The sequence below is a fragment of the Sus scrofa genome, chromosome 12, assembly GCF_000003025.6.
Source record: "Sus scrofa isolate TJ Tabasco breed Duroc chromosome 12, Sscrofa11.1, whole genome shotgun sequence".
Lineage (NCBI taxonomy): Eukaryota > Metazoa > Chordata > Mammalia > Artiodactyla > Suidae > Sus > Sus scrofa.
The window spans coordinates 19238403-19262729 of record NC_010454.4 but is presented as its reverse complement, the minus strand read 5'-3'; the positions used below and the strand labels follow the sequence as shown (position 1 = coordinate 19262729).

The following is a 24327-nucleotide window of genomic DNA, read 5'->3' as shown; positions in this document are numbered from 1 at the left end:
AGATGGCATTATGCATTGGGGAGGGGGTGGGGCTGGGTTCTCAGGGAGGCCAAGGATAAGAGGGCTGGGGCCAAGGGCAGCGGAGAGCAACTGGGCGGGGCTCAGGGACGGGATTGGCAGCATCAGAACCAGGAGCCGCACAAGTCATTGGCTGGGGAGGGAGGGGACATTAGAGGAGGACCGAGGCAGGGGGCCCAACACCCACCTGCATTCTTGGTGGTCAAATACATCATTCGCTTCTTTTTCTTTCCTGAAAGGCTGCCGCAAAGGGTCCCTGGCCATAAGGAGGTGGGTGAGTGAGACCAGGCAGGGCTGGCCAGATCCCAGATTAGGGTTCTGGGGGGAGGACCGTACCTGAGTTGGGTGTCAGCTCCAGGTCCCGCTTGACAAAGGCTTTCCGCTTCTCCTCCAGCAGCTGGCTGGGGATGAGCCCCGCGCTGCCCCCTTCCACGTGGCACGCCTGAAATGCAGGTGGGACCAAGGTCTGCCTGTGTGAGGGAACGCCTCCCTGAGCCCTCGCCTCCCCCACACGCCATCACGGCAGAGACTGCATGGGCATCCGGGGCTCACCTGCCACCAGTTGGCGTCATCCTGGTTTACAATCTGAAGCAAGTCCCCAGCACTGAAGCGCAGGCCGGCTTCCTTGCAGGGGATGAGGCTGTCCCGGGCTGGGTCATAGTCAAAGTGGCATTTCACAAATACCTGGGCGGGGGATTCAGTGAAAGATCAAAGGGAGAAGCAGGGGAAGGCTAGAGGGCACGCTGCCCTCTCCTGATGCCACCCCCACCCCCAAGGCAGGGGGTGGAAGTGTCACACAGCTTACTCTCTGGCCCCTCCCCTCACAAAGATGAAAGAGACCCTGGCACTGCTTATCTGAAGGCATGATGCCCTTTGCATCAGAACAAAAGGACTCAGAAGGATGGCGGATCTGCTCAGGCCTGGATGGGATATGCTCCGGAGGAGAGGGCACGGGCAAAAGGCTAGAGAGTCAATAGGAGGAGTGGGCAGAGCAGCCAGACCTCCCCCATCCACCGACCAGGAGGCAGCTGTACGGGACCGTGACAACCGGATTTGGGGAGCCCACATGTACACCAGGCACATGAAGGGCTGCACACGATGCAGGCATGCACTCGTACACTCGGGTACCCCAGGCTTTAGAATCACGCATGTCCTTTGCACAAGCGCACCGTGCGCAACACTAGGGCAAATGGGCGAGCGTGTTCACCACGCAGAGAGGCCTGAGGCTCTGCCAGGTCCCGCCCCCATCTTGCTTTGCGCACACTGGTTGCAGAGGAGGGGCTCCCACCCCCAGGCCTGTGACCTTGGCTGCTGGGAGGTTCGGCCGCCCCTTGGGCCTCGTGCTAGGTGAGGGGTTTAGGGGGAGGGGGCCCACCTGGCGGGGCAGATGGGGCTCCTGGTAGCTGGGCAGGATCTTGAGGATGACACTGCCGCTGGCGCTGCGCAGGAGCTCCTGCAGGGCACGGGGGTCGCTGCCCACTGGCTGCCCGTTCACCTCCTTGATGATGTCGCCCACGTGCAGGAGGCCTTGCTGAGCCACCATGCCCCCGTGCAGAATGCGTGCAATCACCAACTCACCACCCTCCACACGGAATGTCACGCCCTGGGGAACAGAGGGCAGGTGGGATGAGGCCCCAGCCGCTCCAAGTCAGAATTTTCCAATGGGTCTCTTAAGAGCCCCTCCAGTTCCTACAGCCACCCCCCCAGGGACCTTCTCTGCCATCCCCTGCCCAAATTCTTCCCTTACAGGGGCACTAAGGGAGGGGAAGTGGGCAGACGGGAGAGAGTCAGAGGGTCTGCTGTCTCCTGGGTGTGCCTGCCCCCCAGCCTGGGCAAAGCTGATCCCTGCCTTCGTCTCTTTATCTTCAGTCCTTGCCTGATGGGACTTGATCCCCGCCGGTTACGCTCAGAGCTCCCTCTCGACTCCCCCTCTGGCACAGCCCAGCACCCTCACCAGATGCTCTCCAGCCGTCTTGCGGATGCCCACCATGCGCACAGCATCAGGAGGCACAGGCTGGTTGCTGAACGTGGGGTCCAGGCCAGGGCTGGGGGGTGGCGTCTCGTAGGTCTTTGAGGCCACAGAGTCGTGTGTCTCCAGGAGGGACTAGGGAGGTGGAGGGAAGAGGGGAACCATGGGGCAGTGCCCTGAGGTCCCTGCCCATCCCAGCCCTAACTTTCTGCCAAGCCCCCCATCCCTTTCCGGGGGAGAACCACACCTGGAAGTGGGGCTCCTGGAGGATGCGTGCCAGCTCAGCTGCGGTGCTGCTCTGCTCAGCCAGCTGCGCCAGGTCCCGCAGGATCTCCTGCACCAGCTCCAGGTTGTTGTCCCGCACGGCTTCCAGCTTCGTCTCCTCTAGCCTCTCGTGGGCCTGCAGGTGGCACCGAACAGGTGCAGCCTGATGCTTCCCCAAGAGCCCTGGGGTACCAAACTGTGCCCCCCCTCCAGGTCCCAGGCATCTTCCCACTCCCATATCCTGACTTTAGGCCCCACTCACAGCGCTGCTCCTGGTACCAGCCTCAGAGCCTCACTCGCACTCACACACATGCATATACATGCAGCTTGTTTTCTTCTTTCTCCCCCCAGATGTGATTGGGGCCCAGCTTAGGGAAGAAGGAATCCAAAGAATCAAAGTTCACTTCCAACTCTTGCCATAGAGGGCCATTAGAATGATCAAACTCGGAGTTCCTGTCTTGGCGCAGTGGAAACGAATCCAACTAGGAACCATGAGGTCGTGGGTTTGATCCCTGGCCTCGCTCAGCGGCTTAAGGATCCAGCGTTGCTGTGAGCTGCAGGGTAGGCCACAGATGTGGCTCGGATCTGGCATTGCTGTGGCTCTGGTGCAGACCGGCAGCAACAGCTCCAATTCAACCCCTAGCCTGGGAGCCTCCATATGCTGCGGGTATGACCCTAAAAAAAAAAAGACCCCTCAAAAAAAGATCAAACTGGGCATTCCCGCTGTGGCACAGTGGATTAAGCATCTAACTGCAGCAGCTCAGGTTGCTACAGAGGTGCGGGTTCAATCCCTGGTCTGGCACAGTGGGTTAAAGGATATGGCATTGTTCAGATTCAATCCCTGGCCCGGGAACTTCCATTCGCCACGGAACTGTCCCCAGCACCCCCCGGACCCTATAAGCATCTGAGTTCAAGGACAGCTTCTTCCAACCAACATCATCGTTGTGTGGGGTCTTGGACACCTTATAACCCAAGATGAGGAAGCCAGGGAAGTGGAGTAGCTTGTCCAAGGTCACAGGGATTCAACCTTGGGTCTCCAGGCCTTGAGCCCAGTGAGGAGGGGGACAAGAAGTCAGTACACGGTGCCAGAGGAGGGCCCTGCACCTACTTGTTGCTCTCCCAGCTCTGGGCTCCATGACAAGGTGCTCTGAAAAGGGAAAGGGAAGCCCTCGCCAGAGACCCACCTAGTGGGGACAGTTGTTAAGTGGGTTGGGAAGAAAGGGGTCCCACTTGAGGGATGTACAACACTGACACCTTGAGCATCATCTAACACACACGCCGTGTTCATGTTCACTAGTGTCCCCCAAATATTCTTTTTTTTTTTTGTCTTTTTGCCTTTTCTAGGGCCGCTCCCACGATATATGGAGGTTCCCAGGCTAGGGGTCCAATCGGAGATGTAGCCGCTGGCCTACGCCAGAGCCACAGCAACAAAGGATCCGAGCCGCATCTGCAACCTACACCACAGCTCATGGCAACGCCAGATCCTTAACCCACTGAGCAAAGCCAGGGATTGAACCTGCAACCTCATGGTTCCTAGTCGGATTCGTTAACCGCTGAACCACGACAGGAACCCCCCCAAAATATTCTTAATAACGTAATTTTTTTGGACCCACAATCTCATCGAGATCACGTGTTATAGTTAGTCGCCACATCTTTTTATCCTCCTTTATTCCGAAACATACCCCAGTAACTTTTAGCCTTTCAGGACTTTTTATCAAAGCGTCCGAGCCAGTGGTCTGTAGGATGCCCCACAGCCTGGATTTATCTGATTGTGTCCTCACGTTGAGCTCAGGTCCATCACTGTGGCGTGAGTTCTATATAAGCAATCTTGTGGTTTTCCCCACACTGAGACCAAGTGACTGTTTTGTTCCCCAACCATCATTCACTGATGGATTTAGTATCCACTGATGGCCTTTGCCTGAATCAATTATTGTAATATTGGGGGTTGCAAAATAGCCATTATATAACCCCATTATTCCTTGGACGTGTATTAGCTGGCATTCCACCATCAGAAAGAGCTCTTCCTTTTTCTGTCCCATTCCTCTTCTCTCTCCCCCTCCCTCTCTGTGTCACTGTGGATTTTTTTCACACGGGTGTTCTAAGGCATCACTATCACTATCTTCATTATCTCAATTTAGCCCAAGTTTTTCCCAGGGGAGCCCCAAGCATGCCCTTTGACACGTTCCCATCAGTCCTTGCGTACCCTCTGTCCTCTACTCTGAGCTCACCTTGTCCTTTCCCTACCCAGGTCTGGAGTCAGCAGTTTCTCCAAGGAACCCTGATCCCTTTCGGTGGAGAATGGTACTTAGAAACCAAGATCTGGGCACTCAGTGCTCATCGATTCGGGGGTGTCATTTCCACCGGTGATATTAGTCGACACTGAGAGTTCTGATTAAAATCAAACTCTGCAAGACTTTCCTTATCTTTTCCCTTTCCATATTTGGATCTCCCTTCTCTCCAGTGAGAACTTTTCCCCGAGAACATTAATATATTTACTTATCTGTTCTGTCCTTCAATATTCAAAAAAGTTTCCACATTGCTAAATTTGCGCTACCATCACAACCTTACAAAGTAAAAATCAGTAAGATTTATCTGCATTCTTTTTGTCCTTAGAATAGTCCAAAAGAACTTACGGCAAGCATGGACATGTTGTATGTCTGGGCTGTCTAGTGTGTATACTGAGAAATGTGTACTATGATTGAGGAACTGAATGTTTAATTTTATAACAGTATCTTAGCTTAAATTTTTTAACTTAAATTTTAATAAAATATTTAAATAAATGCCCACTCGTGACTAATGGCCACTCTATTTCATTCAAATTTTAAATCTATATAAAAAGTAAACTCAGGAGTTCCTGTCATGGTGCAGCAGAAACAAACCTGACTAGTATCCATGAGGATGCAGGCTCGATCCCTGGCCTGGCTCAGTGGGTCAAGGATCCAGCATTGCCATGAGCTGTGGTATAGGCCAGCAGCTATAGCGCTAATTTGACCCCTAGCCTGGGAACTTCCATATGCCACGGGTGTGGCCCTGAAAAGACTATACACACACACACATATATATACACTCCCTGGAAATCACTCTATGCTGCTCTGTGGAGATCTTCCTTTATTTTTTTAATTTTTTTTACTTTTGGCATTGCCCACAGCATGCAGAAGATCCCAACCAAGGACTGAACCTGCACTACAGAAGTGACCCAAGCCACAGCAGTGACAATGTCAGGTGCTTAACCCACTGAGCCACCAGGGAACTCCTATTATTGTTATTTTTAATCACTGCATTTGAGTGATTGTGTGACTGGAGTATCACAATTTATTCAACCAGTCTCCATTGGTATTTAGGTTGTTTCTTCTTCTTTTTTTTTTTTTTTTTTTTTGCTATTTCTTGGGCTGCTCCCTCGGCATGTGGAGGTTCCCAGGCTAGGGGTCTAACCAGAGCTGTAGCTGCCAGCCTACGCCAGAGCCACAGCAACGCGGGATCCAAGCCACGTCTGCAACCTACACCACAGCTCATGGCAACGACGGATCGTTAACCCACTGAGCAAGGCCAGGGACCGAACCCACAACCTCATGGTTCCTAGTCGGATTCGTTAACCACTGCCCCACGACGGGAACTCCCTAGGTTGTTTCTAATATCTTACTATTGCAAATAAAGCTGCAGTGAATTACCTTGGCACAGCTGTTCTCTATCTGTGGAGATCTTTCTCATAACTTGCTAGAAGTCCTGCTGGATCAAGTGGTAGATACATATGTGGTTTTATTAGGTTCTGACCAACTCCCCTCCATGGGGCTTGTGCCATTTTGCCCTCCCACCAGCCCTGGATGAGAAACTTGCCTGAAGCCTTGCCACCACAGTATATGATCAAACCTTTGAAAGTCTACCAATCACATGGATGAGAAATGATCTCTCAATTGGGCGTAATTTGCATTTTGTTTCTAGGAATGAAGCTGAGCATCTCTTCATATGTTTAAAAGCCATCTGTATATCTTTTTCTGTGAACTGTCTGTTCATGTCTTCTGCCAATTTTTCTATCAGATCTTGTTATTTTCTTTTTCTCACTTTTTTAAACATTCTGTATGTTAGGAAGATAAGCCCTTTATCTGTGATACCTCTTGCAAATATTTTCCCCCAGTTTGTCATTTGTCTTTTGCCTCTGCTTATGCTTTTTATGTCAATGCAAAAATATATGTAATGTAGTTAAATTTATTAGTATTTTATGCATCTGAATTTTGAGGCACATTTTTTAAAAGATTTTCCTTACACACAGATTCGTGTTTTCTTCTAGGATGTGTGTGGTTTATTTTTACACATTTAGATATCTGACCTGCTTGGAAATTTATTCTGATATATGGCGTGAGGTATAGATCTGCTTCGATATCTCTCCAAATGACTCTCCAGGTGTCCCAGTACCATTTATTAAAAATCCATAAGAGGGGAGTCCCCGTCGTGGCGCAGTGGTTAACGAATCCAACTAGGAACCATGAGGTTGTGGGTTCGATCCCTGCCCTTGCTCAGTGGGTTAATGACCCGGCGTTGCTGTGAGCTGTAGTGTAGTTTGCAGATGCGGCTCGGATCCTGCGTTGCTGTGGCTCTGGCGTAGGCTGGTGGCTACAGCTCCGATTAGACTCCTAGCCTGGGAACCTCCATATGCCGCGGGAGCGGCCCAAAAAATGGCAAAAAGACCAAAAAAAAAAAAAAAGGAAACCAAGTAGGGCCCTGTGGGCTCCTGGGCACACGAGCCTTTCTGTGTCCCCCATTTCTTGTTTATGAGGATGTTTATACTTCAGCCTCCATGACTTTCCCTGAGTTCCAAAGGTCAGGTTCAAAACGGTTGCTAATCAGGGGAGAAAGGGGATGCCAAGACCAGGAGGAGCAGTAGGGAGAGAGGGAGAGAGCCATGCAGCCTCGGGGCAGAGTCCTGGTCCCTCCTCAAGAAATACAGATGACAGTATCTTTGAGTTCTTCAGCAGAACTAACCCCCACCAACGGAAGATGCTAATGAAGCATTCCTTACTCCGGAAAGAAGACCACCAGACCACTGAACACCAGCTTTGAAAACAACGCAAGCTTGCCTCTACCCTGATCCTTATCTGTGGCCCTATTTTTCACTCCCAAAACTATAAAACCACCTCCCGATCTCTCCTAAGGGGGCCATAGTCTTTGAGGCATTAGCCTGCTGTGACCCTCCTTCGCCTGGCAAAGTAATAAAGCTATTTTTTTCTCCTTTGCCCAAAACTCTGTCTCTGAGTTTCTATTTGGCACCGGTGAGCAGAGGCCAAGTTCCAGCAACAGATCCATGGTATTAAGGCCATTTCCCTGATAAAGTATCGGAGGCTCGAATGGGAAAAATGAATGCCTTAACAGCAAATAGCTCTTGGGTGTACAGCAGGGCTCCCATCAAAGTTTCCTGAGCACCCCCATAGCTGTGGTGCTGTAAGGGCCCTCCCAGAACAAAGGGATGGCAACGTGGCATAACCAGCATCTGTGTGCGCATGCGTAACGTTGCGGCAGCAAGATGTAATCGGTATCCACGTGCCAATTTGTAACACAGACCATCCAACCAGAATCTACAGAATGTATGTTATCTTATAAGGAGGACAAAGAGACCAAAGTGTAAAAGACAAATAACGGAGGGTATATAAGACAGCGCCCCGCTGCATTCGGGGCTCAGCCTCTGGATATGAATCTGCTGAGCCAGTGCAGGCACTGCTTCCTGGAAATAAGCCTCAGTGTCCCTTCTCTCTGCAGGAGAATCCGGCAACAGCGTCACTCTCTGGGCGCCCATCTTTAGAAAGCACGTGCTCTTGTGCAGCACACACCGCAGTATGAGAGGCAGGAGCCCCCACAACCAGGAGAGCGGTTTTGAATTTCTGTGGTAACGAGTTGTTTAATTCTGCTCTGAAAAATCATCCTCAGCACAGCAGGGGCACAAGCGCCTCACAGACCTGTGAAACTTCGGCCAGGTTCACAGCTGGCTAATGGGAGCGCCAGCCCACACACCCAGGTCGGCCGGCTCCCAATCCAGAGCCCAACATCCACTGCAAAAGCAGCAACACTACACAGCCCTTGCCCCGAATAGCTTTTCCCTCCGCCTTCCTACTCCAAACTCTCCGATCTTGGCAGGAAAGAGGGGATTCTCACTTGAAGCCTCGGCTCCTAATTAAATAGCTCAAAATCTGAAAGAAGCCCAGAGAGGGGTGAGCCAGAAGGTTACGGGACTCTTCAATCTGGATCTGGCCCTGTGATTTGCTTTGGCCAATAGGACAATAGCAAATATGATACAAGCAGAGGCTTGGAAAATTTCTGGGACCGGGGGCTCGTCTGCTGCTAAGATCACCATGTGAAGCAATCAGAGCCGCCCTCCTAGAGGATGAGAGACCACCCCACCCTAGACACTGCAGCCTTCCCGCTGAGACACCGGACACGTGACTCAGGCCATCCTAGACCACCCAGCCCTGACTGAGCAAGCTCGGACCAAAAAAGCCACCCAATCAAGCCACAGAATCATGAGACAGAAATCACAGTTGTTTTAACCACCATTCTGTGGGGTGGTTTGTTACACAGCACAAGCTAACTGATGTACTGGGGCTCCCCACCACTGTAGCCTCAGCTTGTCATGGCCCCTGGAAAGAGTCTCTATCTTAGGGAGTCGCCTGGCCCCTCATTCTTGTAAGGCCCTGTCTTGCTTTGCCAGAAACTTCAGAGTCTTCCCTATGAACTGATGGCCAGGACTACATCATAACAACGTTGTATGAGTTAAAAAGCACTTCTCCATCCCAACCATGACTCTGAGACGTAAATCATTATCCCCACTTCTCAGAAGAAATGACTGATGCTCAGAGAGGCTGCTGGAAATACAAAAGTCACACAGCCAGCCAGTGAATCTTCTGACTCCAAACCTTGTGTCGTTGCTCCTTCATCTCATGTGGATTAGTTCACAAGCCTCTCAACTGGCAGATATCCCCACTGGTAATAGTTTACCTAAATTAATTAATTAATTTCCTTCCTTCCTTCTTTCTTCGTGGTTTTTTGTTTGTTTATTTTTTTTCCTTCACATCTGTGGCATATGGAAGTTCCGGGCTAGGGGTTGAATTGGAGCTATAGCTGGGGCCTATCCCACAGCAACACCAGATTTGAGCCACATCTGCGAACTATGCCACAGCTCTCGGCAATGCTGGATCCTTAACCCTCTGAGCAAGGCCAGAGATCCAACCCAAATCCTCACAGATATTATGTTGGGTTCTTCACCTGCTGAGCTACGAGGGGAACTGCACAGCTTACCGAAACTTCTGAACATCTTCTGCCTTTGATTCCTCACCATGGCCTTGGCCTTGGCCATTGCTGGAACATCTATGGCTGGATCCATGTCAGCCCTCCCGGATGTCACCCACCTGCCAGGGCTGCCACCTGCTGTCTGCAGTCAACCCAGATTTGACTTCCTTCAGAGCCTATAACTCTCTGGATTTGTCTCCTCAGGCCCTGCTCCTCTGTTCCAGATCTACCCAGCCTGGCCCCTGCCACATCATCTGCCACAACCCCGAGAGGAGAGTCAAGCCCACGCCATCAGGGTAAGAGAAGCAGGTGAACTAGACTCTGGCCCTGTGGGTTTCTGGGCCACTGAGCTTTTATAGCTGGATTTTTTCTTTTTTTCTTTTTTTCTTTTTTTTTTTTGGCCGTGCCTGAGGCATGTGGAAGTTCCTACACCAGGGATCAAACCCATGCCACAGCAGTGACCCAAGCCACTGCAGTGACAATGGCAAATCCTTAACCTGCTGCACCACAGGAGAACCTTGGATCTTTGATTAAAGTACTTTGTCTAGGAGTTCCCGTCGTGGCTCAGTGGTTGACGAATCTGACTAGGAACCATGAGGTTGTGGGTTCCATCCCTGGCCTTGCTCAGTGGGTTAAGGATCTGGCGTTGCCATGAGCTGTGGTGTAGGTCACAGACTGGCTCAGATCCAGTAGCCAGTGGCTACAACTCCGATTCAACCCCTAGCCTGGGAACCTCCATATGCTGCGGGAGCGGCTCTAGAAAAGGCAAAAAGACAAAAAAGAAAGTACTTTTTCTATTAGGTTAGAAATTTATCTGCGTATACATAATCACTAAAATGGATGAGAGGGGGTAAGAAGTAGGTCCTGCTGTCCAAAGCAAGTCACGTGGTCAAGCCCAGACTGAAGAATAGAGAGAGAAACTCTGCCTTTTGATGAGAGGAGTGGCAAAGCTGCATGGTAAAAGGTCACACATGTAGGAACTGGAGGGATTTTTCCTGCGCTCAGACAGGCCTTTATGGAGGAGATTCACTTCCTGTTTATTTCATAACTAGATGGAGAAAAATCACTGGGTTCCCTGAGCCCACGAGCTTCTTATGGGGTCTCAGAGTTAAAGAAATCTTCACACTCCCTTCTACTGGGCTTTGTGCATCTGGAACCATACGAGGAATTTCTTAAGGGGAAAGTCTAACCAGCCTACACCAAGACCATTTCTTTTATTTTTTCTTTTTGCAGCCACACCTGCGGCATATGGAGGTTCCCAGGCTGGGGGGTCGAATCAGAGCGATAGCTGCAAGCCTACACCACAGCCACAGCAACACCAGATCCGAGCCGCATCTGTGACCTATGCTGCAGCTTGTGCCAGATCCTTAACCCACTGAGCGAGGCCAGGGATCGAACCTGAATCCTCACAGGCACTATGTTGGGTTCTTAACCCACTGCACCACAATGGGAACTCCCCCAAGAACATTTCAGAAGAAGAGAGTTTACTTACAGTCAGACCCAGCACCTTGGTGACTTCTCAATTAGGCTGATGTCCCAGGACTAGGACACTGCAGGGCTCCGTGAGAAAATGACAGACTCGGGCTCCCAAGGGAGAAGGATAAACCATCCGAGAGTTCACTACCATAGCCCCAGCGCCGGGCCTGGTACTCGGCGAGCACGCAATAGGGATGTGTAGAATAGGGGACAGATGACCGAATGAGTGAATGACAGAGCCAGCCAGCCAGCAAGCCCACCTTCGGAAAGTTGTCACATGGGCTCGCAAGGCCACCAGAGAGGAATGCCATCAGGGGAGGGAGAGGGGCTCACGCTTTGGAAAGGGGCTGGCTAGAGGACCTTCTAACCCCGAGGCTCTACATCCTGAGAGCCCTTCCTACATCACTGGTGGGCCTGCTGGAGACGGAATAGCTCGAGTGACTCAGAGATGGTGTGGTTTAACAAATCCAACTCAGATGGGTACAAGGATGTTCACAGCAGTGCTGTCCTTGCTAGAGGCAAGTCAGCTACCATGTACCTGTCGCTCAGCAGGGGAACCAGTAAATGAACACACTGGCCTCTATTCCTGTATGGGACTAGCAACACAACAGTTCCAATGGATCCGTATCTATAAGTACGTCCATAACTACAGTATTTATATGAACTAGGAATCTCAAAGACCTAAGCTGGTTACACTATTATTCCATTACATAAAATTTAAAAACACGTATAGGAGTTCCCGGGTGGCTCATCGGGTTAAGGATCTGGCATTGTCACTGCTGTGGCTCGGGCAGCTGCTGTGGCACAGGTTCAATCTCTGACCCCAGAACTCCAGCAGGCCACAGGCCAAAAAAAGTTAAAAAATAAAACAGTAAAAATAAAAACACATATACCAGGGGCAGAGAGTTTACCTCTGAATACATATGTCGGCAAGATAACGCAAACATTCAGGGGAATGGCAGCATCAGCTCAAGCCGGGGGCAGGCCGGCAGTGGAAAGGAGGAAAGGGGAGAGGCGTTCCCTGCACCATGCTTTTTATTCCTTAAAAATAAAGAGCAAAAACTAAAGCACAGGTGGTTGGCATGCCCATCCTGGAGGTGAATACTCAGGGGTCTGTTAGGTTCTTTTTCTACACCCTCTCATCTTCATTCATTCAACAGATATTCAGTGAGCACCTACTACGTGCCAGGCAGTGTTCCAGGCTCCGGGGACACAGCAGTGCCCAGGCAGACATCTCTGTCCTCAAGGAGCTCATATTCTCTATGTTTGAAGCATACATAACTCCCTTTTTTATTTTTTATTTTTTTGTCTTTTTAGGGCCACACACGTGCCATCCGGAAGTTCCCAGGCTAGGCGTCGCATCTGAGCTGCAGGCCTATGCCGCAGCCACAGCAACACGGGATCCTTAACCCACTGAGTGAGGCCAGGGATAGAACCTGGGTCCTCGTGGATACTTGTCCTATTCGTTACCGCTGAGCCGCGACGGGAACTCCCCTGGTTTTTATTTTTAATGCATGAATCCAATCCTTGACCACCGAAGGAGACGCAATCTGCCTTGCTCCAATGTCCTCCAACCTGCCCAGTTTTCTCTTCTCCAGAACCTCCCTAGGTCTTCAGCCATTCCACAGGTGATCACATGAGCAGGCTGTGTCCCCTTCCCACAGCAGTGGGGCCTGGTCGCCTTCCATACCCCATGGCAGGTCCGATTATGGCTGTCCCATGACCCCACTCGCCCCCTGTAGAAGACCCACCACCTGGCTGCACCCCCCCACACACCCACTGCTGTCCCTGCTGACCCGGCGAGGGGCCTGGTCACCCCAAGCACCCTTCCCTGAAGACCCCGGACTGCCTGTGATCTTCCCTGTACCCCGACATCCATGTACACACCCCACCCCATCCCACACCTGAGCTTCCCATTCCTGGAGTTCTTTAATACGGATGATCTCCCCGTCCACGACAGCCACACCCTAGATTGTCATGTCACCCCCGGAACTGTCCTCCTGGGAAATCTTTCACTCCTGACTCCCTGTCTGACCTTGGCCTTCTCTTCCACTGTACACTCTCTCCCCAAACGCTGTGTCCCCAGGGAGCCCCCAGGCCTTCGCTTCCATTATCTCCCTGCCTCTGTCTCCTCCTGGCCACTCTCCGCTCCCCTCCCAGCCTAGACCCCAGAGGTGATGCTCTGAGCCACTCTCACCTGTCCCTACATCTCAGCCTCCCATGGTCCCCATCCAGCACAAGCCCTGGACCAAAGCCACCCTCCGAGTCTCTGGAATGAGTCACCCCCACCCACAGGAAATAAAGCACCTGCCATGGATGGTGTGGGACCCTGTCGACCCTGCTCCCTGGCTTCTGTGGGTTTCCTCTCTCCTCTTCAGCCATTATATGAACCTTCACGTCCAAATCCCACCCCGCCCCCGCTCCACTCAACCCCTGATCCCGCATGTCCAGCAGAAGGCTGTCCATCTCCCCTGAGAAATCCGAGCCATTAGCATGATGCCCTGCAACTCCCAGTCTTGCCTCCAACACAGCTACTGGCACCATTCTCACCTCCTCTCCTCCTCCGCAATGGGGAGGGGGGTCACGCTCCCCCACGCACCCCGGTCCCTCCTTGCTTCTCATCTCGGTCGAAGGTGGCGCCAGATTCCCCTGTGCAGAATCTCAGGAGCCTGGCTACCCGTACCCCTCACCTTCCAAACACCAAGGATTTACCTCCTAACCATTTCCTCTGTCCTCCCTTCCCTCGCGCCGTTACCGCGGGTCTCATGCCGGGCCCTCCGGGACTCAGTCTCTCCAGCTCCAGCTGTGACCCTCCAGACACCCCCCCATGCAGCTGCCAGAGGGTGCCTAAAACACCCGCGTGTGTCATCACAGCCCTGCGGAAAGCCCACAGGAGGCTCCAGGTTGTCTATTGGATGATGCGCAAGCCCAGGCACAGCCTCCAGGGCCCTCTGCCCCCTGCCAGCTTCTCAGCAGCTCATACTCCCTCTTTTGCACCTGCAGCTCCAGCCTCACACTGCATGTGTGGCTCCTGTACCCTTCGGGCTCTTTCTCACCTCTGTTTCTGCTTAAGCTCTTCCTGTGGCCTAGAATGCCCTCCCCCTCCTCATTCTTCAAGACTCAGCTCAAGTGGTCCTTCCTCCAGGAAGTCTTCCCTGCCGCCCCATGGGCTGGTCAGCCATCTGCCCTTTCTGCTCCCGAAACACCTAGTGCCTCTGCCCACATTACCGCCATCATCAGATTGTTTTATAACTTTCTCCTCTAGTGAGTCTCTCCTCCACCTGACATTTGGCAGGTGACCTTAGAAAGAGGTCTGCACAAAATGCCCAAAGGCAGAAAGATGAGCAGGATGAAGTCCGGAGATTCCAAAGCACAGGCATGTTCACCCCTAACCAGTCATGCCCTCTACAAGCTGGCAGTCACCACACGCATCCACACGGGCCCATCCACACACTCATCTGTCAGGCATGGGGGCAGCCTGCCTCCCTACCTGGCTCAGATTCATCATCTGGGCGTGGATGTTCATGCATACCCTCTCTGGGGGTCTCTGGTGCCACATGTCCCAGCCCCAGGGCCCCTGTCCCCCATGCCTCCCCAGGCACCGTGCCCTTGTGCCTGAATCCCTCACAGCACTGTACCTTGGCCAAGGATCTCACTATGGGACTTTCCATAATGCCTCGAAGGAAGATCAGATCCAGTTCAGCAGCCCCCGTGGCATTGGGGAGGGATCCCAGGTTGTCCAGGACTTGCTGCATGGCTGGGGGGAAAGAGCAGCCTGTGAGACACACAGGTGCCAGCTGAGCACAGAGACCCAAACACACCCTATAGCGACCCTGCATCCTACTGCACATCCCACAGAAGACACCCCTCCTGGCAGCAAACCATTCCTGGCCCAGCACATCGGGACCTTGAATGTCTGGGGCAGGGGCCCTAAGAGGGGAGGGGCAATTTCCTTGGCCTGTTCTCTAGGCCCTAGATCATGCCAGCCTGGGCAGGAGGGAGGCCCTAGGCAGCGGGAAGTGGACACTGAGGTAGGGGGAGGGGAGAAAGGGAAGCAGGGTCAGGTTCCAGGTTCTGCCCTAAACCAGAGAACCAGACTCCGCATCCAACCTCTGGATGGGCTGAAGCCCCAGGACTCAGCCACCCACACGGGCAGGTTCAGGGATGAGAGACGATGGCTTAGAGCATGTCCCTGAGTGCCCGCCTGGAGTCAAGCAGACAGCCATGCAGGAGGTCAGAGCCTACACAGCATCCCGTACCAGCTGTGCCACTAATTCAGTGTGATTTTGCACAAGTCACTGCCTCTCACAGATCTCAGTCTTCCCTTCCTGTAAAATGGGTGTATTGGACTGGATACATCTACAGGCCCTTCAGCTCTGACAGACAACTGTCAAGAAATTAGTACAGGAGCTCCTGCTATGGTGCAACAAGATTGGTGGTGTCGTGGGAGATGGTGGGATGTGATCCCCAGCCCGGCACAGAGGGTTAAGGATCGGGTGTTGCCTCAGCTGTAGCTCAGGTCATGACTGCCACTCAGATCTGATCTCTGGCCCAGGAACTCCTTATGCCACTGGGCAGCCAAAAATGAAAAAGAAAGAAAGAAAAAGAGAGAGAGAGGAAGGAAGGAAGGAAGAAAAGAAAAAAAGAAAGAAAGAAAGAAAGAAGAGAAAGAAATTAGTCTAGATCATAGGGAGCCAAAGCTGAGGCCCAGAACACTGGTAGAAGCTGGGGAAATGGGCACCCTGGGGCCTAGGATGGCTGAGGGCACCCAGGGGCAGAAGCTGAACCAAGTCATCCCACGGATCGGTGAACCCTCAGCCTGGGATCAGACAAGGGCGTGAGAACACCTGAAGCGGCCACTGCTGAGACCTAAGGTGGGGGGTGTCTTCCTTCCACCACCAGCGGGGATGGGGGGTGTCTTCCTTCCCCCACCTGGCTGTGGCAGGTTCTGGGGGAAGGAAGGGAGAAGCAGTGTGCCCAGCTGGGGGAGAGATGGGCAGGGGGTATCATTACTCTGCCACCCTGCCACCCACGCCTACATCTGTATAAAAGCACCCAAGCCGGGGAGGAGGAGGGGTGGGTACCGTCCCTGGCACCTCTCACTGCTCTCAGCAGTACCCTCTCCTCCAGGAAGGAACTGTGGATGGGGGGAGGCACTGAAACCAGAGCTGGCAGCCAGGGTTCAAGGGCTCCTGCTCTCCCACCCTCTTCCCCCTCATCCTCCCCACCTTCTCCAGAAACAGCATCCACGTCTGCCCTCCAGACCCCTGCTGCTCAGACCTGGGCTTGGCCTTGGTCAGAGACCTTCAAGGCCCATAAGAGACTCAGAAAAAGGCCAGAGCAGGGACCCTTCCCTCTCTGCCCAGATATCCTGGGACGGTCCCCAGACAACCTCATAACCGGATTTCCCAGCCTGCCAGCCACAGGGAGGACTGAGCCAGGGGAGTTGGCGCCCTCAGCCCAGGCCTCGGCGCCCCCAAAACCTTAGGATCCCGGGAGCCCGCTCCTAGGGCACCCTAGATGCCCCAGCCTCACCGCCCCGCCTTTCCGCCCTACCTTCCCTCTGGAGCTCAGCTTCCTCAGAGGAGCCCAGGGATATACCCTCCAGGGAGGCCCCGCTGCCTGGGCTGCCCGCCATGGCTGCCCCTCGCCCGGTCCGAGGCTCCCAGAGTGGCCTGCACACCGCCGCCGCCTTCCCAGTCCGAGGGCAGCGCTGGAGGAGGCGGGACTCGGGAAGCGCCCCCTGCAGGGCTAGCCAATAGCAAGGCTCAGCCGCCCTGACCGCCTTTCTGATTGGCCAATGCCCCAAGTGAAGCAGACCCCAGAGGGGGCAGTAAAAGCTCTGGGAGGGGGCGGTGGGAGAGTGAGTCCTCAGCCCACGGGTGACCCGATCCCCCTGTTTTAGTACCTTCTAGTGGGGGTGGGGAGGAGGCGGCTGAGGAAAGATTCGAAAGCGGAGAGGGTTAAGCGTGCAGCCCCTTCAAGACTAGGGCGGTGCTCAGGGACTCTCCCCAACCAGCCCAGCTGCGGGGAACCCAAGGTGGGTGGGGATTTGGCCCCATCTTGTTCCTGCCCCCCGCTTCTGGAAATCCCTCCTGTATTACACCCCTTGCCGCCGCCTCCTCTTCGTGCCCTCCAACCTCTCTGTCCCCTCTTCAGGCCCAGTTTCCTCTACTATGACTCCCTCAGGATTAAAGGAAGACCCCAAGAATGATTCTCGGTCCTGCGCCAGGAGGCAGTGGCACCACTTTGGCGTGGGGCAAATACCTCAAAGCCCAAATGCCTCTCCCAGCTGCCATTTGTGAGGGAGTGGGGGAGGGAAAGGGGTGGCATCACTATGGGCACAGAAGGGCACCCCAAGATTTCTAACCCCACATCTCAGCAGCGGTTTCACCCTCCCCCATCTCCCGTTAGCACTCCCCCTTGGATATGAGGGTGATGCCTGTGGACAAGGCAGAATTAGGGAAGGGAAAAGGTGAGTGAGAGACCATTGAGGAAGCAGGGACTAGGGTAGGCACTGGGGGGCACTTGACAGTTACCCCAACCCAGAGCCACCATTCATTCCTCTGAGACCCTGTACCCATGAGGGCACCACTAGGCACTGCTGCCTCCACCAGACAACTATTCCCTGAGGAGTGGCACCAGGGCACAGCACACCCCCTGGTTGCCATGGCAGCAGGCAGGATTACACACTAGGACATTAACCCAGAGATTTAAAGGGACAGCTCCACCTGAAAACCCCATGACCTAGCCTTGATTCAAAGAAAGAAGGGAACTAGGTACAGGGGGAAGAGAGGGCAGGGCTGCAGGCCTGGAGTCCAGGGACAAGCTGTCTAAACGCTCAGCCCATGCCATTACCTGTGTATCTCCAACCCTCAGGAAAAGGGTCCCTCCACATTACTAGTAACAGAGTTGGGGTCTCCCTGCAAGAGGAATATTCCCACACCCTCTCCCTTTCTCCACAATGACCGTGGCCATACTGACTTGTGGGTAAGGGTGGAAAGACCCTGCTAGCTTCGTTCTCTGCAGAACCCAAGGCAGAGGTCTCTGGGGGAAGAGAGAGGGAGGGGGAAAGTGAACCCGACCTCAGAGGCAGGGACCCAGCTATCTCTCTGTCAGGTCCGTGGGATGTGTCATGACCACCACATGAAAAGGGGCAGAACCATCATTAGATTTTTGAGGCCAGGAGCCCATCCAGCCTGGGGCAGGCACAGAGAGCCACCTGGGAGAAAGATGAAGACTCCTAGCCTGGAGTCTCCCATTTCCTCTTTACAGAGGAGGAATCACAGACTCTAAGAGGTTAAGCAGCTTGCTCCTGCCCTTCTTCCTTTGGATATGGTAAGCATAGCAGCCCAGGGCAAAATACCCAGGGGAGCAGGTGCCCCAGGAGTCCTCAGAGGAAGCAGACCTCCCCATATCCCTGGGTCCACTCCCTGCCCTATCTTCCATGCCACCCCGACCAGGGCCTGCAGCAGGGAAGCCAAATTACTGGGCCTTCTCCTCCCCCTGCCCCCCTGCCAGACACTATTAATGGGTTTACTGGACATGCCCAGATCGAAAGACTTTTAATCACGGCCTCAGGGATGGGCTTAATTAACCCCTAAGCAGCTTACTGAGGGGCCCAGGCAGGCTGGAGCTGGGGGTGGAGGGACCCCTGAGGCCTCCAAGGCCACAGAAACTGAGGGACATTGGTACCGTTCCATCACTGCATGGAGAGGCCTTTTCTGGGGGACAGGGGTGTCACAATTTAGGCTCTGACCCACTCATAGCAGCCTTCACGTTCCTGGTTTAGCTTCTCAGAGGGGAGGAACAGAGGAGTCAATTTAATCAAACTGGGAGGGCCTTGAAACATCTTGCAGAGGCAGTAGCAGGGCCTAGAGGGGGAAGGGGCTGCATGGACAGGAGATAGCCAAGCAGGGAAACATGCAGAAAAATCAGAGCAAAACTAGAGCAGTTTACAGTTGTTAGGGCTCTTAGAGAGCTGCTAGCACAGGGCATTTCGCTCCAGTACCCCTGGAGTGGGATGCGGATTCTGTGCATAGAAGGCTTTGTCTACGATGAGGATTCTCCAAGGAACCCAAGACCCATACAAGTTAAAAACACTGATCTTGGAGTTCCCGTCGTGGCTCAGTGGTTAACGAATCCGACTAGGAATCATGAGGTTGCAGGTTTGATCCCTGGCCTTGCTCAGTGGGTTAAGGATCCGGTGTTGCCATGAGCTGTGGTGTAGGTTGCAGAAGTGGCTTGGATCCTGCATTGCTGTGGCTCTGGCGTAGGCTGGCGGCTACAGCTCCGATTGGACCCCTAGCCTGGGAACCTCCATATGCCACGGGAAGCGGCCCTAAAAAAGGCAAAAAGACAAAACAAAACAAAAAAAAAACAAAACAAAACAAAAACACTGATCTTGTCCCATCATCTCATCTAAGAGACCAGGAAACCTGGGTCCTAAAAAGGAGGTGATGGACTCAGGTCACAGGTTAATGAGGTAACAACAACTCAGCAGCACAGAATAATGATTGTGAATATTCCGTGTGTGTGTGTGTGTGTGTCTTTTTAGGGCCACACCCATGGCATATGGAAGTTCCCAGGCTATACCACAGCGTAGCCACCCTACACTACAGCTGCAGCAACGCTGGTTCCTTAACCCACTGAGCGAGGCCAGGGATCGAACCCTCAGCCTCATGGATATAAGTCAGGTTCGTAACCTACTGAGCCACAAGGGGAACTCCTGATTGTGAGTATTCCTAACAGTAACATGCTTTCCCCGTCTTGGCTTTTACATTTCACATCAACCTCTTGACAGAATTTACAGTCTCCCAAGAATTTTAGCAGTTTGTTCAGGAGGCTTCCTAGCTTGTCTGGCTGACCCTCTCTCTTGCCCTAAAACCTCCTACAGAACCAAGTAGAGGCTTCCTGCCCTGGCATTCTCCACACAGAGCTTCCTGTACCCCTGGGGCACACATGGCCCATCTTAGCACATGCTGGGCCACTCAACCCATCTGGTGGGTACTGCCCCATGGACTTCTCTGCCCCAGGTTGTGCTGCTGCAGTCCCTCTGCCCCCAAGCCATCCTCCACCACCCGGCTCCTAGAAGCCACTTCTCTAATCAGCCTGGCCCCGTGCCATTTGTCCTCCAGCAATAGCAGGCCATTTCCAGTGCATGCATTGCCCCCTGCTTCCTTGGAGGTGATTTATGCAGTGTCTCTAGCCCCACCCTGGGGCAGGTGCAGCTGGGCAATAGAAGCTGCCTGAAGGAAAGGCTGAGCCTCTGGGTGGAGCAGCTAGGGGGTGCGGTTTGTTCTTACAGAGAGCTGTGGGAGTATCTGATTCTGCTCACCGCCTTCGAGTCTCTGCCTGGCATCCCCTGAACCACTGATACAAATTGGCATCCCCTTCTTACCAGTCTCAGAGTTGGTGGCGGCGACCGGCATGGTGAAGTCAGCAAGGGCTCTGCAAAATGCCTCTCCTGGAGGAGGGGAGAGAGGAGGTTGAGAAGGCACAAGGGCAAAGCAACGGGGAAGGAATTAGGAAGGGCTTCTGCCTCAGCATCAGCCAACGAGGTAGGGGCGAACACATCGCCCTGGCATTAAATGATCCTACGGTCCTAAGAGGCAGAAAGCACAGATACTACGCCCATTTCTCCAAAGAGGAGGAAACAGAGAGAGGGTCAGAGAGGGTAGTTTATTTACCCAAGATCACAAGGCTAATAAAGAGAGCGACAATGAAAACTCAGATTTATGATTTAAAAAAAAATTATCTCTGCCCACCATCTGTCTTTTTTTTTTTGAACGAGAAAGAGAGTGGGAAAAAGTCCAGAATTTGAGTCAAAAGCAGGAAAGATAGGCATTTCCAGACTTTAAACTCCATGGGCCATGAGGTCAACATCTGTCTTATGTTGCCTCTGGATCCTAGACCTGGCACGTGTAGATGCTCCCACAAATCTTTGACCATCTGAGGACAGAAATGATGTCATACCTTCCCAAGGCCTCCCTTGTTTCCTCGTTCTCTGCCTGCCCCTTCTCAGCTCAGAGCAGGGGGCTCTGGGCAGAACCAGCCTAGGAGTTTAAAGCCTCAGTTCCCACCCAGGGCCACCCCAAGCTGGGGGTGGCTCCCTCATTCTCCAGAGGAGGATGCAGGGGAGTGACCCATCATCCTTCCTGGGCCTGTGCTGTTGGAGAAAACCCTAATTCCCGGTTGCCATGGCAACGGGAGGCAGTGGCTCATAGCAGGGGTGGGGGAGTAGTGGGAAGCAGCTGGCAGTGCCCACTTTTGGACTGAATGCTCCTGGCCCTGGGGGTGGGGGAGCCGCAACTTCACTTCCTCCTTGTCAAAAGGTCCCTGGTGGGACCACTACCTGATTTTAATAAAATCCTCTTTACTCTCATCCGCCACCCAGGCCTGAGCTGGTCATCTGAGCTTAGAAAGTAGAAATTACAAAGGTGAAAGGATGGCTCCCCTTCCTGCTGGGTCTGCCTCCTCAGGACAAGGAGGAAAGAAGCTTCGGAGAGGAAGGGCACCCCCCCCCCGTCAGGCTGGCACCCAGGCTGGAGCAGTGCCCAGGATCCACTGTGCCAGGTAGTGCCCCGGATGCCAACTCCTGTTGTCCCTATTCCTAGAGAGCGTCGCGGAGGGATCCCTTCCTCCCCCCTCTCAGGTTCTGAGGACCTGGAACCTAGAGCCTTCTCCTGGCTGGCGCTACTCTCTCTGACAGTTACTGGCAAAGAGAATTCCAGATGTCCTCCTTCCCCAGAGGTTGGAGAATGGGAAGGGGCAGGGAGGTCCTGTCCCCAGAAGTCTTGCCCAGCCAGCCTGGGTTTTCTCCCTGGGGAGTCGGTTCCCACGACATAGGCTAGCTCTGCCCCACCCCCACCCAAGCCTTGAAGAAGGCGGGGTCCGGCTGTGCCCACAGGAGAACAGAAGTGCCAGGCAAGCCAGCCTGGCTCCGAGCCAAGGTCAGGAGCCCAGGCATCTGGGAACCCGCAACTCGGCTTCCTGAAGCCTGAGCCCTGTGCCCCCTCACCCCTACCTCCAGGCTCTCCACTTCGTTCAGGGTTGCTAGATGATGCGGGCCCACCGGGAAAGGGGGAGGTTTCCTCCAAGCTCCATCAACACACGTACAAAGAGATGTAGAGAAGAAAGGTCTGACAAAGGCGCTTTGCAGACCGACAGGTCGTGGGGAGGCGTAGACAGACTGAGGGATGGGGGCCTAAGTGGTCGCGGGGGCCAGCATGCACTGAGAATCAGAGCGCCCCGGCCCAGGGTCCAGCACTAACACGTTGGGCGCTAGGACCTAGAGGGAGGGGGTGTGTTGCGAGCCATCAAAGAAGGCTCTTTGCTTGAGCGCCCGCTGGAGACCAGGGATGAGGTCACTGCATGGCTGCCCCCACCCCGCCCCGTCCTCACTCTCCCCCGGCCCCCGCCCCAGTTGACCTAACTTTCCTGGCCCTGGCTCCTCGGTCCTGGCACCGATCCCTTCCCAGGTCCCCAGATCTTAGCCTTGGCCCCGCCCCAGACCCGCCCCCTCTACAACCTGAGAGGCGGAAGCAGCAGCACACCCCCTTCCCAGGACCCCCTCCCAGGAAGGATTGAGGTGTTGGTCTCCTAAGGTGGCCGGGGAGCCACGGGGACCCACATAATCTCTGTCTTGCGCCCCCACCCCTGGAAGAGCTAACAGCGCGATTCTTACGTAATGCCTGGCTCTGAAGTCCCCAGAATCCGCACAGCCCCTGGAGAGGCCGCACGGACACCAGCGCCCCGAACAGCTCACCCGCTCTGTGCCTGACGTCACTTTGGAGCCCTCACCGCGGGGGCGGGGATGGGCAGCGTCAGTGGGCAGCGGGGTTTGGTCTCTCTCTAGACGGACCCTAGAAAAGGGGGTGGGGGCGGTTGGTGGAGATGCAGGCGATGGCCCTGAGCATAGAGACCAAGGGAGATGAGATGCGGAGAAAGGGCCCTAGGTGCTGCGCCAGAACGAAGAGGAGACAGGGCCCTGGGATGGGTGCTGTCCTGGGGCCGAGGGGGCGCCTACCTGAGCCCCTGGAGGCCCCTAGCTCGGGGTGGCTCCAGCACAGCCCGGCGCTCCGCGTTTATTGCTTGTCAATCGCTACCCCGGCTCTTAAAGCGGCGAGGCCTCCAGTGAGCGAGGGGGCGGAGACCGAGACTGGAGAGAAGGGGAGGCGGGTATAGACGCAGTGGGACGACCTGGAGGTAAGCAGGCTTTTCAAGCAGCTAGTGGGTGGGCGGGGAAGTGGTGGTTTGGGAGACACTGCACAGATCACGACCACCCACCCCAACACACACGCGCTTCCCACTCAAGAAAGCAAAGACTGGGACCTGTAGCCACTAGCATCCCTCGACTCACAGCAATCCCTTAAAAGGGCGATGCTGAAAGATTACCCGCCCCTTCTCTCAGCTTAGATCCGAGGACCAGTCCCCGGGGTGCCTCGGCTTTCCTCATTATCCAGTTTCCCAATGAGAAAAGGGAAAAGGAGGAGTTTAGGGAGACCCCCAAGTAGCAAAAGACCCACTCCCATAGGGCCTCCGTCCCACGGGCAGCTTTTAAGGACTCAGCGGTGAATGCCTGGATCCCAGAATCTCTAGGCGAATTTGCAAAAAAAGAAAAGAAAGAAAAAAAGGGGGGGTGTCCTCACGAAAAGGTTGAAGACTCTATTTGAAGACTGGAAGGGAGAGCTTATCTATACTCCTGTCTATGGAGCGCAGAACGAAGGCACTCGCTATCCCTCAGAGTACCATTTCAAGAAATGAAAAAAATTTTTAAACCTTGTTGCACGTGCAGCCGAAGATCTGAGCATAGAAGAGATACTGCTACGGCTTCGGAATACTGACGACTCAGACAGGAGACCACCCTTCACTAAGTGCGAAGAGACTTCGGGGCCAGCGGTGATATTACTCTGGCTGCGGTGCCCCACCCCAGCCCTTCCAGTTGCGCTCTAGAATATGCAGGGCTCCTAAGATCAGGAAAGGACAGCATCCTGCAAACTTGCTTGGAAATCTCAGAAATGGGTTTGACTGGGAAATTCATCCTGGAAGCAGGGGATTGGTCCCCGGGTCTCAGGACACTCAGCGAGCCCCAGAGCTCCAGAGAGCATAGGTTTGGGTAGAGGTAAGGGGGAAAGCCACAGAACAAAGCCAAACTACTGAAAGCCCTGATATTTTGCAATGCTCGCCCACCTCTTACTGAAGAAAGTTAGTTAGCAACCCCAGATGGCAGAGGCTGGAAATGCAGGCTTCCATAACCTCCCAAAGAGGCTTGTTCCAGCACAGCTTCCAGCCCTCTTCTCTGCCTTCAAGCCAGAAGATCTTCCTAA

General features: G+C 53.9%; 1 protein-coding gene across 6 annotated transcripts in view; it reads right to left on the bottom strand.

Moving 5' to 3' along the window:
• Nucleotides 1-23173, bottom strand: part of MPP2 (membrane palmitoylated protein 2) — a 28457-nt gene extending 5284 nt beyond the window's left edge. Inside the window, exons 1-10 of one of the 6 annotated variants that reach the window (XM_021066902.1) lie at nucleotides 23028-23164; nucleotides 22686-22863; nucleotides 20400-20465; nucleotides 14638-14756; nucleotides 2235-2387; nucleotides 1973-2122; nucleotides 1394-1621; nucleotides 571-702; nucleotides 355-460; nucleotides 206-274 (exon numbers count right to left, since the gene is read on the bottom strand). In XM_021066902.1, the coding sequence (XP_020922561.1) occupies nucleotides 206-274; nucleotides 355-460; nucleotides 571-702; nucleotides 1394-1621; nucleotides 1973-2122; nucleotides 2235-2387; nucleotides 14638-14756; nucleotides 20400-20430 (988 nt within the window). In that variant the 5' untranslated portion in view covers nucleotides 20431-20465; nucleotides 22686-22863; nucleotides 23028-23164. Of the gene's footprint in view, nucleotides 1-205; nucleotides 275-354; nucleotides 461-570; nucleotides 703-1393; nucleotides 1622-1972; nucleotides 2123-2234; nucleotides 2388-14637; nucleotides 14757-16555; nucleotides 16666-20399; nucleotides 20466-20974; nucleotides 21540-22025; nucleotides 22372-22685; nucleotides 22864-23027 lie in introns of those variants that run through there. The other 5 variants (XM_021066904.1, XM_021066901.1, XM_021066905.1 and 2 more) reach the window with 5 other exon arrangements.